This window comes from Falco cherrug, chromosome 15, assembly GCF_023634085.1.
Source record: "Falco cherrug isolate bFalChe1 chromosome 15, bFalChe1.pri, whole genome shotgun sequence".
NCBI lineage: Eukaryota > Metazoa > Chordata > Aves > Falconiformes > Falconidae > Falco > Falco cherrug.
In genome coordinates, this window is record NC_073711.1 from 15,804,448 (window position 1) to 15,820,842 (window position 16,395).

At 40.1% G+C, this 16,395-nt stretch overlaps 1 protein-coding gene across 3 annotated transcripts in view; it reads right to left on the bottom strand.

Annotated features, from left to right (window-relative positions):
- The window catches only part of MAP7D3 (MAP7 domain containing 3), a 46,994-nt gene continuing 30,599 nt past the window's right edge, over nt 1–16,395 (bottom strand). For 2 of the 3 annotated variants that reach the window (XM_055727216.1, XM_055727215.1), the window contains 11 exons: nt 14,507–14,652; nt 14,007–14,137; nt 13,184–13,428; nt 8,598–8,733; nt 7,298–7,478; nt 6,058–6,162; nt 5,739–5,792; nt 4,868–4,961; nt 4,224–4,422; nt 2,828–3,123; nt 1–433 (listed from right to left, as the gene is read on the bottom strand). In XM_055727216.1, the coding sequence (XP_055583191.1) occupies nt 417–433; nt 2,828–3,123; nt 4,224–4,422; nt 4,868–4,961; nt 5,739–5,792; nt 6,058–6,162; nt 7,298–7,478; nt 8,598–8,733; nt 13,184–13,428; nt 14,007–14,137; nt 14,507–14,652 (1,604 nt within the window). In that variant the 3' untranslated portion in view covers nt 1–416. Of the gene's footprint in view, nt 434–1,900; nt 3,124–4,223; nt 4,423–4,867; nt 4,962–5,738; nt 5,793–6,057; nt 6,163–7,297; nt 7,479–8,597; nt 8,734–13,183; nt 13,429–14,006; nt 14,138–14,506; nt 14,653–16,395 lie in introns of those variants that run through there. The other variant, XM_055727214.1, reaches the window with a different exon arrangement.

Sequence of the window (16,395 nt, forward strand, 5' to 3'; positions counted from 1 at the left end):
CATTGTTCGAATGCAAAGTTTATTTAACAGTGCGCACATATTTACATAGAGCTGTAACAGACCATCCAACAAATATCATCAGCACAGAAAAAAAAATATTGGCATTTTTTTGTTAGAATGATTGTCTCTGCCAGAATGAAAGAGCTATCATACAAAAATACATTTTTCCTTTTACCTAAGGCACTGCTCTAAAGTCTAAAACAGTTCTACTGTATTCTGAATAGCGAACAGCAAGAGTAAGAGGGTTGAGGGTTTCCTATTGTAACTGCGATGTCCAGGAAAGAACACGTTTAGTTCCAGCAAAACCATTTGCATTTAACCACTGAAAACACAGCTGCCATTTGGATGATTCATTTGACCTGAAGTATCAGCCAATGGTTTTTAGCAGGATTTGAGACATCTATTCTTTAAAGTAATCACTTATCCAATATATCTGTTACAGGAGACATAAGAACAAAACCGCATTATTACTTTTAGTAGCAATTTTCAGAAGACGCTTAGTTAATCTCTTCATGCTGTAAAGAGCAGGCAAGTTTAGGTTAAATAGATTACTTAATGCAGGCTTTAGGAGAAGGGAGATACATATGCAGCTTGCAGCCACCGTTACAAAGCTAGAACAAGAACACTTAGAATAATTAACATGAACAAAACATGACTTCAGTGGTCTAATACTGTTATGTACACAATAAAATAATACTTCTGTAAGTGTAGATATATTTAAATAAGTAATTCAAAAAGAAAACATTTTTAAAAGCGTGACATGTTGAACTGCACTGTGACAGACACATCTAGGTACTCAACATTTTGGTAATATATTAGTGCACATGCTGTAGAACGTTTTGATGTCTGCCAATAGATTAAAACATTTTAGTGATGGTACAATACTGCATTTTGAAACTGCCAATCTTATCACATTAGAAAACTGGCAATTTTTCTTCTCCATTCAAAACCGAAGATACTTAATTTTCCATTTTTAAATAGAACAAGAACCAACAAGCAAGAGCAGCTTTAACACACACTTAACGAGTCTTCTGTTTCATCAAGTGCCATCTCAGGAATATGCAAAACCTGGCCAGTAGCTAAGTGGGGAGCCTCCAGTGGCATGCTGCTGTACACGATACCGACACGAATAGACTCTAATGGGCTACTGTAAAGTCTGTAAAAGGGAAACAAGTGATATCTGAACAATGACATCTTCTCTAACAATTAGCTAAACGAATGGAAAAGGAACATCAGCACAGTAGATTCCCTGAAAGGTTTCAAGGTGCAAATTAGAAGTCTGTCATCCCTCCCCTGGTGGTTTGGTTTTTTTTTTGTTTTTTTTTGTTTTTTTTGCAAACTTGAAGATGGATAAAGGTAAACAAGCAGCTTTTCAAAACAAGGCCTTCGATACTTGATAAAACACTGGATTACTGAAGTGCAATCATATTTCCAGGTCTCTAGTGTTCACAGTTCTGTCCAAAGAGCAAAGAGAAGAAAACATTTAGCCATCATAACTGTGTGTATGCCACATATGTCTATCATCGCTGTCAGAATCTACATCCAGTGAGTGAGCACAGAACCACTTGGTTACTTACGGCTCAAAAATCAGTGCAGTAGCTTTTCTTTTTTTATATACAATTATTAGTTTTCAAAGTTACGTACAGAATTCTTAAACCATAACATGGTCTAAACATTTAAATGTCTAAACATTTTCAAGTTCAAAATTAAAAGGCAACACTTTCTTCACTAAAAAGTTAATTATTTTGATCAGAACAAAACGTGATCAGCAGTGTCACATTAAATCTGTCCATTACCATGGCCCCGGTTAGTCGTGTCCTCAAGGAAAGTCTCGATAAGGCTATGTCCATGGGACTAAAATTCACAAGACGCAGAGTGACAGAGGAGACTCGGGAAACAGTTCAGTCTAGAAAAGTGCTACACTTTAATCAACAAAAGTGCTACACATCATTTAAAGAAAATGTGGAGAGCAAGTCTTGTTTTTTTCCACTACCATTCATTTCAACTGTTCACACAGCCATTTACCTCACGGAAAGAGATCTCCTGCTGTGAGTATGTCCATTTGGGGTTTAGCTCCAACACCAGACAAGTTCAGTCTTACAGAAACTACCTTACCGAAGCCTCTCTGACATGCTATGCTGTACTGCATCAGGGTTCGGCTTCTCAAGTATACGTGGCTTCAGATGCAGCCCCGCTTCTTTCAAAAAATTCGGTATATTTTGTATGCAGCTTTCTTACTCCTCCCACAATGTAACACAACCGTCTGTGGAATTTAAGGTTGGTGTTACCCCCCTCAGTGAAGTGAAAGACTATTCTACAGTAAGTAGAGAGGACAGCTAATACCTTGCCAGAGCCTGAAGAGACCTTGTAAGACCATGCAGGTCAGCATCAAAAAGTTACAGAATGCGCATAGGATTGGAAAGGTCTTGTCTGTAGAGTTACATCAGACACCTTTTAAACTGTTAGCATCTTCAAAAGTAACACGTGCCTTTTTAAGATATCTCAGAAGAAGCTTAAAATACAACAGATGGGTTTGAGTGCTGGTAAGAGATACAGGAGCTTCACAGGGGCTCAGCTCTGTCTTTGGAAGAGCCCTAATGTCAAGTCTTAGCTGCTGTCTACAGCAAGTCCCTAAAAAGGCATCAGTTGGTGACTCCTTTTGACAGAATTCAAGCTACAAGCACTAAAGAAAGAGCCTTCCCTCCAGCCTACACATTGGAAAAAGTGCCCTGAAAATAAGCCGTAGTTAAGGCAAGGAGAGTAAAATGCAAGGAAGTTAATTACCTAGCCAGAGGAAGAGACAGACAGGGAAATCAGCTTGGATTACCTGATGAAGCATCTATAGGTTTGGTCAATGAATTCACTGCACCATCTTCCTCAAAAGCCAATTTTGGACTAGAAGGTATTGTAGCAGCATCATTCAAGTTTTGATTACAGTTATCAGCAGAGATGCTGTCCGAGCTTAGTTTGGCTGACTTGGAATGTACTCCAATGTCAATAAACTCCTCAAAAGTCCACGAACCAGACTTTCCATTAAGATTCTGGATAAGTTCAATTGTACAATCAGCTTCATTAACACCCAACTTCACTGAGTCATCAATAACCATTTCTTTTGCAGGGTGGCTAGAAAAAAAAAAGAGAATGGATACTTGTATTACAATTTCTACATGTTTAACCTTTAGCTTGATTACAGGCCAGCCAATTAGCAGTCTGCATACTTTGCAAAGCACTGAATATCCTGAAGGGCGTTCCCAGACAAGCTCCTCCATCTGCCATGCTGGACCTCCAAGAGCCAACGGGGAAGAACAACTCGCCAACATATAGCCACCTTTACTATACTAATAGCTCTCAGGTAAGATCTGGCTCCAGAAATTTGGTAGAAGCAAGCAACAACTTTAAAGTCCTGCACCATTAAATCTCCTATTTCAGTACTGTGCGCTTTTCCCTTCTTCTCCAGCTAGGACTTTTTTAAACACAAAACCGAAAGACTAGCAATATTTAAAATGGACTCAAAACCTAAACCTAAATCAGAGTGATCAATTTTCATTCGTTCTTAAAAAACCATGACAATGTCTATATTCCATGACTGGAGGAACGGTATTAATTCACCTTCACTTTAAAAAGAAGAGTTCACAGTGCTAAATGATTAGCATTTAGATGAGCAAATGGAGCAAGCATCAGAGGACAGATTTTCCAGTAGTAGACGGAAATGCTTTATATTCAAAAAAATAAAATTTGAAAGACTAAAAAAAAAAAATCCCATTAAGGGAGGCTTTTGTGTTGTATCTGGTGTTTCAGTGCAACTGGAACTGTTCTAGAGCTTTTTTTAGGTTATTCTTCCTTTTCAGTGTTGTTCCTCTCCCTCGTGTTTAATGTTTGTTAATGAAGAGAACCACTAGCCATTGCAAGGGAAAATATTTCAAGCCAATACCATTCTTTATAAATAACACTGCCATGTTGCTGGCTGTGGGTCTCACTTCTTAGCAAAGCCAGTACTGTTAACACGGTGCCATCTAAACAATTCTCCTGAACTAACTGCCTCCGTGTGAAGCCATAAACTGACAGCATGCACACACCACATGCCTGGAGCAAGCCAGAGAAATACCACAAAGCTAGCGGGGCGCAAAATTTGAGGCAATGCTACATACGGCACTAAATTTAAACTGAGAGAGATTTCTTGTGTAATTGATCTGACAGTAAAGCAGCCACCCACATAGACTCACCTGGAATCCTTTAATTCAGTAACAAGTAAAGACCCCTCATCACTTTTCAAATCGCCTCCATTCATAAACACTTCACTGGCCTTCAACTCTGACACATCTTGTTCCTCAGATTCTGTAGAGTTCAAACTATGCGTGGTCTCTAAACAACCCTCTGCCTCCCCCTTGGCTTCCTCAAGTAAGTCAACGCCATTTAGCTTTCCTGAAAGGGGGGGGGGAGAAAGAAAATAAATAAATCAATCCTCAGTAACAGAATTGCTATTCTAAATGAATAAAATACAAGTGCCAAAATGACCTTTCCTAGCCAAAACTCGAGGCACTTGGCTTCAACAGATCCATTTCTCTACAGACAAGCTGCCTATAATGACATGAAATGTGTTTTCCATCTTTAAAAATACACTTGTAAAATGAAAGCATTCTGCCTTCATTTCACACTCAAATTATTTCTGTAATCATTTTGACTGTCTCTTGTGGTACAGAACAGGCAATGATCTACTCTGTTAAAGCAGAGAGCCCCCCTAGCATTCCTGGGACTTGCGTCTCAGACCATCACATCGCTATTACATGAGCGACTTTTTTAACAATGCTTAAACATCACTGAGACACTGACGGCCACGTAGACCTGACTTTTGATCAAGTTTCCTTACCTTGTTGATCAGGCTTCTCAAGACCCAACTCTTCCTCCTCTTCAATATCCTCTCCTTCCATAGCCTCAGAGGCAGACTTCCCTTCATTCTGCAACTGAATTGCCAGAGAGTTATTTGAAATAAGTCACTACCCTCCAGTGTTCCACAAATTGGTGAAATCACAGCTCCCACACAGGACTGTTCCGTGCCCAGCAGTAAGGCCACACTAGCCCAACGGCTAACAGACGATCAGGTCACCCAGCGACACACACTCTGCTGAGTCAGGGCCCGTAAACGTGTGGGACCCACTTCTATCACCTACCTATGAACTATTCCTGAGTTCCTTTCCCCCTCATTTCTCCAAGGTATGTGCTAAATATTTATGATTTTCAGCTATATGAAGACTTGGGTCTTCAAATGTTCGGAGAAGAACAACTATTCCTCAATATATACATAATTTACCACAAACTCTAGGTCACTAACAAAAATATATCCCATTTACTGTAGCAATCCAAGGGGCATGCAAGACTTGCTTTAAGCAAACAGGTAAAGCCAGGAACTGAAGTTTTCTGGGGAAAAATAGCCCCAGTAGAATGCATACGGTTTACTACCCGGTGGGTTTTTTTAAACCAACCTGCAAGTGGTAACGCCGGATCACATTGTTTCTATATGCCTTGAACAAAAATGCATCAAAGATTTTTTTTGTCAGAACAAGCAAAGCAGAAGAATGTGTGTGCAATGGGAAGCTACTGAGAATTATTCTGGTGCACCAGAACTTTGCACTTCACGTGGAAGCCAGTTTGTGTAAGGGTAACAGAGGAAGACACGATACAAGGCAAAGCCTTCTCTGGGAAGGGCCTATTCTGTCATAAAGATCCAAACAAAAAAGTACCTTGGATTCATTTTGATCTGATTTTCGTGTTCTTTTCATAATTTCTTCGATTCTCTGTTAAAACAGGGAAAATATTTAAAATGACATAGAGAGCTTTGTATTTCAGGATCCTCGTTTAAATTTTCATCACAATAAATTTTCATATTTCATAAATTTACTACTTTATTCACTGTTTTTAAAGCTTACAAGCTAGATTCAGCTTTTTTTAAAACATACGCACTACTTCTAATTAAATGCATCTGAGACCATTTGCCTGTGCAGTTTAACACTTCAACCACTATGCCAGGCTGAGAAACTCCCCGCTTTCAAAACAGCGTACCTTTTTTCTTTCAAGCCTTTCCTGCATATTTTGCTGCATAATTCTCTCTCTTTCCAGCCGCTGTCTTTCAGCCTCTTCTTGAGCTTTTGCTTCAGCTTCTTCTCTCTGAAGGTAGGACAAAAAGAAGAAAGCACCCAGTGCACAACTCCTTCTCAAAAGTGAAAAGCAGAGCTGTTACAGAAATTCTGGTTCAACACAGACAGGAACACCAGACAACCGCTATTAATATTAACCATACATTGCAGCTAAATGCCAACTACCCAGCTACTGACATGAAATATATATTACTACGACATTCAGAAACTGATCTGAAAAGAAAAACTATGCACAAGGCTATACTGTCATTATGCAAATTTTTTGAATGTTGTTGAACTACTCAGGATTCAAACTATACTTCAGGACGAAGATTTGTCTAAGGAAAATTTATAAACTAGACCGCAATTGAATTCCAAATGTGGCACGATTAACTTAGAAGCCTTGGCAGTCAGGTATTACTACCAAGATACTTGGTGCTGAGTATCTTCTGTTCCTTCTACACTGGAAGAACTGTTCCAGTATGACTGGAAAGACGACAGGAGCATAGTTAACACTCTGAGTAACTGTTATAAACCTAAATAAGCTTTTAAAGAAATGTTCAGACCCATGTCAATGGTATCCGTAAGATACAGCTCTTTTAACACAAAGAATGTAATCTGCTTTTATTTTCAAAATTAGTCTCATTTAAAGAAAGTCCACTTTCTGCAAAACAGCTTCCTTCAGCTGGAAGGATGCCTTTGTAAAGTACACAGACAGCAGCCGTAGAAAACTAGTAACCAGAAAAATGGACTCCGAAACACTACCGATCTTTCTCTTAAAGAAATCAGAGCAAGCCAAATGACTTTCCAGACAGACCCCTTCTTTATAATCCGTAGCAGTAAGCTGGTGAAGTGGGCTCAGTACAAATACTTTACATATGCAAAATAGCATCCCAGATGGCAAAAAAATTTTCCAAAATATGCTTCTGCCCCGCACATGAATTTATTAAATGCTGGAAAAAACCAACCCCACAACATAGACTAGGGCAAGGAAAGGACTTCAAGACATTCTGAAATCCATCTCAGACAGGATGAACTCTGCTTTACATCATTCCTGACAAAGATTTGTCAAAACTGTTCTGTGAAGAAAAATCAAAGACAACCCCCTCGAAAACATGTCAGCAGCTTGTGTGAGGAACACAGTTGGAGCCTACAGATAAGCAGACCTGGTGTTGAAGCTCTGCGAGTTTTTCCTGCTCTTCCTGTTCCCGGCGGATCCTCTCTTCTTCAGCCTGTCTTTGTTGCTCTTCATAAGCCAGTCTCTTTTCTTCCTCCTGCTTGCGGAACTCCTCCTCCCGTCGTGCCTTCTCCTCAGTTGCTCTCTTGGCCATTTCTTCTTCTCTGATTCTAGTGTTTCCAAGACACAGATTACCGACTGGGTATTCGTTTCTTTACAAGTGTGTATGCACATGAGACAGATGAGGAAAGCAAGAAAGTTTTAAGTTATCCAATCACAAAAAACCTGCATAAAGATACTTCCTGGTGTGGATTTACAAATGCCACCACCCAGACCAGTCAAAGGAAAAAGCAGAATAACTTGGAAGAAAGTCTCTACAACTACATAAACGTTCTTTGCCAAGTAAGTCAAGACCAAGGCTGGTTGCACCGACTGACTGAGAACTGGATTAAATGACAACTATCTAATAAATGCCACCTGCATCCATGACATGAATGAGGCTTTTAATCACCTGCCAACCAAATCCAGTTGGATTTCCTAAAAGACTGTTTCTTCTATAGTCTGAATTCCGGAGATATACTGGAGGTGTACGCTCCAGATCACGCAGACATGCACAACAGATCTGATGACATGTTTCTGATAAAACATCTATAGCAGACTATATGCAAATTTATGACAGTTTTAGACCTATGAGTGGAAACAGTCAACAATCTGATGTTCCATTGCATTCACAGAAGCACAGACAGGTGAACCCTGATCTGGAATAAAGTTAGTCAGCACAAAGTTAATAATTTATTTTAACAACTTCTATGTAGTGAACCAAACGCACAGTGGTATCTTACTTTGAATTACTTGGCTGCACCATTTCTGATCCAGATTTTGGCTCACTAACAGGAGGTGTAATGTACCATCAAACTACCTGCCCGAGTTCAATGGAAAGTTCAATACATAGAGGCTGACTACTTCAAGACAAACACACACAAACCAAACACAAAGTGGTGTAAAAAGCACACTCTAGTTTTGAAATAGAAGCACCAGTGGTGACTGGAAGGAAAAAACAGCTGTGATTTGCACAGGGATCATGCGTTACATATCTACTGAGATACAGATTAACGATACACACAGCAACCTGTCCCAACTCTGATGGTGTAGTGCCCGTCTCTGCTTCAGGAACTGCATTAAGCTTAAATTTAAGTTTCTGTAAATCTTAGGAAACATGTACAGCCATAGCGTCCACTCCAAGCAGACCCCACCACTGAAAGCACCCCTTCCTTCTCCTGAATTGTTACCTTTCCTCTTCCTGTCTCTGAATTCTTTCTTGGTCTTCACGCTCTCTTTGCTCCCGTGCTAGACGTCGTTTCTCTGCCAAGATTTTAGCAGCTTCTTCAGCTGTGGTGGTCCCTGCTACTGTTTTGCTACCTGATTCTGCAAAGGTTAAAAGAAACTGATGTTAAAAAGCCCTAGTAACTTAAAATTAAGAAAGACATTATCACTATGAGGTGGGATCTTTCCTCTGCCCAGCTCACCCACTATCTTTTTGATCAGTACTCGTCACTCAGTGAATATGCCCTGGATCTAACGGCCCACAAGAGCCAAAGGGGAGTCCTAAAGAGATGAGAGCCACAACATCTCACTGACACTGAAATAAACCCAACTCATTTCAGCCACACTGATCCAGTCATATTCCAGGCGATAAGTTATTCTCCAGTTCCCACGGTACTTAGAAACACGATTCTGAAAAGAGATATTTATTCCATAACACTTAAAAACATTTAAAAAAAACGAAAAAAACCCCACAAAACCAAACCTGCTTTAGGATATACACTTAACTTCGTACACATATCTACCTTCTAAAAAAACTGAACACACATAGCCCTAAAGAAGAAATACTAGTTTTTTTTGATTTCTCGTTTCATAACATTAATATTCATGCCTTTATATTTATAGAGTATCTTATGGTGCAAATAATCACCATTTTATCTGGCCCTGAAGGCACATACTGATGACTTCAGTAATACCGTATTTCTACACATTTTAGCAACAAATCAATTTCCAATTTACATGGAGATTAAAACAGCTCCAGCCACTAAGTTAGTAGATATTTGACAGTCCTGCAGCTTATGTTTCTTCATGTCCTGCCTGGTGTTACGGTGTCGGAACATCAGAGATACTATTATTATAAATTAACATTAGGGAAAAAACAACACTCCTTGTCATCCAGTGGCTCTCAATGTATATTGAAAGAACTCTGATTTTTATCAGTTATTCCCACTCTAGAAATATTACTGTTTGAATGTAACTTAAGAACTCAGCATCTCGATATTTAAAGATTTGCTCTTGATGTCCGTAGAGCAACGGCATCATAGTGTTGGTGAGAGCCTGCCCTTCCTTCTGATATTTCACAAATCAGCACTTAGATGTTTGCTTAACATTTATAAAGCCTTCAAGTCAAGGTAATCTTAATGAACAATGACATCAGGGTTTGGTTGGTTATTTTGCTTCCGACCTAAAGACAAATCAATTCAAAACACAATGCCATCATTACGAACTTTAAATACCTGAAAAGCTGCTTAAGCCCCATGGACACGTAATCACTGCTTGCAGCTGTAGGGCATAATTACACAGAGTGAACCCTCAGCAGCTGAATCACGGCACTGTTTCGTGCATAAAAATTGCTCCTGCAGTCCTAGGAAAAGCATTCCAGCACTGATGGGAGTGCAGTCACAGAGAAGTTTTCTAATATTTAGATTTATCCATGCTGAAAAAGAAGCATGTCCCCAGAACATGCATTGCTTCTGATTTGGGCAAAAATGCAGTCACTTTGGTATAAACAAGAATAAGCCACGACAGTTCCAAATTTGAACTCAGTCAAAAGGAATCTTCCTCCCTGAGCAGGACAGACCACTCTGCGGTTACAAGGACCATTAGCAGGATCCGCCCGCTCATGACTTGCACGTGCTTTTCCTCCTATATTCTGCATTTTTTTTAATTTAAAGTAGGGAGGTTTCATTTAGTGCTGCCAGTATACAACCGTGAAGAAATCAAGAAGCCTTTCTTCCCCTCTACCTCTTGAATGTCTTGCCAGTTTAGACTAGTCACTTTTTACAGCACAGGCCATCTTCTACTGTGCACCTGCACAGCAACCCATGCAGTGGTCCTCCTATTTTAATGCTACTGGAGTCTCAGGTGTATGAAAATTTGTTGACATTTAATGTCAGGTTCAATCTAAATGGAACTCAAAACTGAACCTAAATAAGACAACTTAATCCTTAGCAAGAAGCCCTAAAGGTTTTAGGCTTTTAGGTTATAGGGTTATAATGTGATAATGACAGATTGAAAGACGATGAATATCTGGTATTGAAAATGATAGAAGAGAATTAGTCACAATTTCAGAACACCGCAGATATGGAAAGAACAGGGGGCATAAAAAGAAAGGGTAGGAGATGTCAGGTCTCTGGGGGACCTTCGCACTGCATTTTCACTTTTGAAGCTTTGCTGATGTTTTCCATAGGGTTACTTCAATAGTGCTTCTGTGTCCATGCACCCCTTGTACAGTCTGTTTCCATAGGTAAGGACATGGGACTTCCCAACATGATCACTAACATGCCTTAAGAAGATTCTTCCAGCATTTTACACTCAGCTCTATCTTCCTTATACTCCCACTGCCATTCCTGATAAGCATGGTCTTTTTCTCCAGGAACTTTTTGGTGAGGAAGGGGGAAGAGGGAAACAGGCAAGAGAAGTATCTCAGAACAATTGTGAAATGTACTGTTAGTTGGATGGTGGGAAGATTCGAACACATTTCTAGGCAAGCCATTTATTCACAATTAATCTAGGGATCATATTCCAAAGCCTTCGCTACCCAGATACAAAAATGTGAGGCTCCATGATAGTTTATTACCTATCATCATGCATAAGGTGAGAGCTCATGAAGGAGCACTTCTTATGCTTTAAGTTGAAACAAGCCTTTTAACTCTCAGAGAAGCTGCGAAAGGCTGCTGCCAGAAATGACAACTGCTCCAAGTCACTGAAAAATAAAAAGTGTTTTACTGCAGAACAGTATATTTTAGTAAGAAGACACAAAAACCGAGACAAAAACTTGATTGCTGTCTGTCAACAATGGGCAATCAAGTTCAACTTGAAGGAGAAGAGATGGTATGAAGATAAAGGTGCACAAAGCTAAAATAAGGCTGAACCTACAAGACCCAGAGACTGATTTGCCTCATGCCATTCACTGGTGCACTCTGACTTCAGAAGCTGTCTGGAATATGGTATTGCACCAACTTACAGGGTGAGTTGCCTACACGGATGTGTAAAATGAAAATTGCTTTGAAAACTGAAAGCTTTTTTTTTTTTTTTTTAAGAACAAAGACTTTTGCCTCACTTAGCAATATTGCAGTGTACCAAAACATTCAAAGACATAAATTAAATCATCTCTATGTTGAAGAACATGTCCACTGTTTTCCTTATCTTTCATGCGTCAAAGAAAAATAGCTTCGCCCAGCTCCAGTATGAGTCACTACAAAGATGACTAGCTTGCAGATTAGCAATAGAATAAAGTGGAATCAGATAAACTAGGTTAATACAGTTCCAGAAGTCAGTGTAGAGAGGAGACGGGTGAGGCATCCAAAGAACAAGGACAGGTGTTCTTGTTCCAGAACAACTGGAAGCTACAGAAATAGGACACATTGTAACGGAGATTTCAACCAATCGACAACGCTGATCACAATTGATTATGCCCCCTCTGAGGCATGCAAGACATTTATCACAGTAACGCATCGAGGGACAGACATTCTGACTGTGAAGATAAATGACGTGACACTGAAGACTGATGTGCAACTTCATACAAACATCCACATTTGACGATGACATCCAGGCTTCCTTCTAGAGGAACACATGCTCGAAGAACTGTACCACACATGAGTTCTTCAGCTGACTATTTCACATCCAACATTGAGCAGTGCGAGGAAGAGCCTCAGAAATAACAGACAACTGCAGCAGCTGAGGAATGCACAACAGGAACCGTACATGCGGTAACGTGCAGCAAGCATATGTTCCCACTTACCTTGCGTCTGAAGGATTTTCACCCCCAGCACTGCCCACCGGCTGTAGCTTAAATTCCAGAGATCCCTCCTTTTCCTGTTAAGTCTCCCCTAAGTCCTTCTCCACAGAGAAGTGCCTGTCAGACCTCATCAGAAGGCTCTCCTAGATTCTGTTCTGGAGATGGCAGATGGCATTCTTCCGGTAAGAGGGATGGAGGCTGTGCTTACTTGGCACAATGAAGAGGACTAGGAGACTAATTGCTTATGTATATGGCTCTCCTTAATACACCATCATAATTTCTCAGTGTGACCTGTGAACTGACCACTTTTTCCTGAGGCAGCACTGACTATACATTCACTGGAACTGAAACGGAGGCAGCCTTCTAGCTCTGTGAAAATTGGCCCTCAGCCTGTGATGCAGCAGTAGCTGATTTCTTCCTCCAAGCAGGTCTCTACACAAGCGATTTTAAGAACTACCAACTGAACTGAAAGACCTTTGCATAGTTTAACTACTGACATTGCAAACTTAATCTAGTAGCTCCCTCAGCTACCGTGGTTGGATTTCTGCTTTTCTTAAAACTACAGTACGAGCAGTAATATCGAAAGCTCCTGACTTAAATCTGCAAGTCAAACAAACTGACTGCTGCACTAAAATCCACTCCCAAAAGTCATACCACATAAAGTTATTGTATAAATAATCAGCAATGAACAGCTTCTGCCTTAAAGCATCCTACTGTCCAGCGGTCTGCCTCACGAACAAATTATTTCAGCAGTCCTAGCACACACTGGAGATGTCCTGAATAAAAGTGCATGAGTCACTGAGAAACACTCACCTTCTTTGGTCTTTGTGCTAGCTGCTACCGCATCCTTGTCCAAGGCTGGTGAAACACCTTGCTCTTGTCCTGTTCCTTCTGTGCTCTTATCCTTTGGTTTGCTCTCTGCTTCAGTTTTCTTTTTGGTAATGTTTATAACACCTGGTGTGAGAGGTGGACGTTGGACAGGTACAGATTTAGAGACTGGAGTAGGAGATGGTGGCCTTTGTTTTGACATGCTAGGTGAAGGTGGGCGAGTCTTCTGTCTGTTGGAATAAAGAATATTTCTCAGGGCCAACACTGAAAAATTCAGTTTTCAGTGGACAGCAGTCTACTTTGGTTAGTTTACATTTACATACCTTGCTTTTAAAAATAAATCCACCCACAGACTACTGGTGCCTTCCTCACAAAAAAATCAAATACAGGATGCCAATATACCCTGGGCACCTGGACTCACTACTTGTGGGCTAACATCAAAACAGGTCTGGTAGCCTAGACCCCCATTTACTCCACAGCAAGGATGAACCCTGCAATTCCAATCCAAGAAATTTCCTACTAATACAGACAGATCAGCTTATTCTGAAGCTCACGTGCTTCCTGTTCGTTTTAGTGCACAGTCTGTACAGAAAACGAGGGTGTATTTTGTCTGCACAGAAGAGACAAAGGTTCAAGTAAGAGCTGTATCCCTACCGTGGAAAAGGGAAATCGGACCAAAAATGAAGTCCTTATGCATATAAACACGGCATAGTGTAACTCATCCAAACTCTAACAGCACAGCTGTCGAGATAGGAACTAAACTTCATTTTGTTCTGAATAAAAGCAGATACTTAGCCTGGATGCTCACCTAACTGTAGAAGGTGATGGAGGACGCTTCACCAAATTAGCAGGAGAGGGGGATCTTCTACGGGCAGACACAGATGGTGAGGGAGGGCGTCTTAAACCAGAACCTGGGGACGGTTTTTCTGTCTCTGATTTCTAAGATACATAAAACCAAAACCATGCTCACTCTCTAGAATACATTACAGATAGAGGAGCCACCACCCCAACACACACACAACTTCTCAACAAGATGTACATTTCTTTTATGTTCCAAAACTCAGACCCAGTTAGTACGTTTACCTAAATTAAACTTTGGGAACCATAAGCAGCAAACAATATGCCTTTATGACACCAGAGAGATCAAGGACCACGAAAATCCCAACTGGATTTCAATATGTGTTTTTTAAGCAAAGGCTATTGAACATTTCAATAAACAAGGAAACTGCTGAAACAGGATTCCATCCTGAGCCGTTTCAAATCTCCCCCAGTTAATACAAACCTAATTCCTGTGGATTTTCAACAAACCTGGGTTGAATCTGGTGAACTTGCATCAGATGAAGATACAGAGGACTTCAATCTGTCGATGCTACGGCTGCGCACGGGCACTTTAGGAGTTGGGACTGGGGAACTGATGGAACTGGCTGAAGCTGAACGAGGACAGAGGTGAGATTCTATAAAAGTTAGGAATTTGACAAGACAAAACGAGAACCAAGTGCACAGCATAAGAACAGGAGAAAAGGAAGAGGGAGAAAGAGAGAAAGAAAGATTGTGTGTGTTAGAAACTGTACAGAGAAACACCACAGGCAGTGCACGTTGCAATGGGTCACGGACACAGACACCACCACCACACGATTAGTACTTTGGAAGCAACAGCACCAAGAATAAAACCATTCTGAAAGCAGCAGTCTGGAGCAGATAAAAATAAAATGCTTTTCCAAAAAATGCCTGAATTTGCAATACACCAGTGTTACTTCAATTTTAGTTAAGCTGCATCTAATCCCAAATACTTGAGTTTTAATGGCTTAGCATCTTTCTTTACAAGTTCCTCATGACAGGTTCAAATTTTAAGCGTGCTTCCCTCATACTTAAGGAGGAAATCTTCCTTCTTTTCAAAGAGTATTTATAAAGCAGAATTACATTAGGAACGTGAGCATTACTTTACAAACTTCTGTGGTGAAATAAGCATTTGTGCGATATTATTTTATTCTACTTTCCCTCTCTGACCTCTTTATTACTGTGTGTGCCCTTTATCCACATTAACAAATCAAAATAGGTGGTGTAAAGGAAACCTATCAGGAGAAAAAGGTCAACTGTTAAACTAAAGTACTTTTCCTACCTGAAGCGTCAATCTCTTCACACATAAGATGGAAACTGGATCTTCTAATTACTTTTTTTCAGTAACATAATTATAGATCGATAAGCATACATAGATGTAAAAATCTACTTCTGAAACTGGATACTGGATTTTTCTGTAGACTGAATAAATTGTGACAGATGCTAGCACCTAATTTTGTAACTTAATGGAAAACACATTTTATTTTTATATCTACAGCATTTGTGCAAGGAGAACTGCATTCTGTTTGTGCATAGTTTGTGCAATAGCACAGGTACGTTTCTACTGAAATGAAGAAAGTACCTCTAAGTGAACTGATAAAAAATGTAAAAGTTACGTTTAAATCAGCAATAGTGAATAAGTCACATGCTGTCAGTAACAGTGAAAAAGATGGTATTTCCCCACATGACATGAACTGCAATATTCATGGTAAAATAAAAGCAGCACATAGATAGGTGTGCAAAAATATGACCATTGACTACAAACCAAAAAAGTGAAAACTGATTATTACACAAGGGGAGCAGTGTAGAAATGTCATCAAGGACCACATTAAGTGGCAGAAGATAAAAAATAAAGATGGAATAACATATTTAAAGAGGAAAAAAGCAAAACTGGGAATGCAAGTTGTAAGGCAAGAGAGGAGAAAGGACTCCACATTGGTTCCAGGTATGTATTTACTGGGGCATTTTTACAACCTATAACAATTATAAGACATATATGGGATGCAGCCAGGACTTGCCCATGATGCAGAGATTCCTGCGCTAGTACTAGGTTGAGCCACAGTGTGGGCTTATCAGCTCAGTCTGGACCAACATAAAATTGCTTGAGCCAGCCAGCGTTTCTCTACAGTACCTTCTCCTTCTAGTATGCCTCTACTTCTACAATCAGCCTCAGCAAAGCCAGCTCAGGGCTCCCTGTCTTTATGTTGATAACCCTTTTGTCATGTTCCTCTTAAGAATTTCTCCCCCTAAAGAACATTAGGCTTTGCACTTATTCCTTTCAGCCTCCTTTGAAATTACATGTTTGTTTGGGGTTTTCCCCTTTCAGTTCCTAGCACTGTTCTCTGACCAGTCTCAGATTC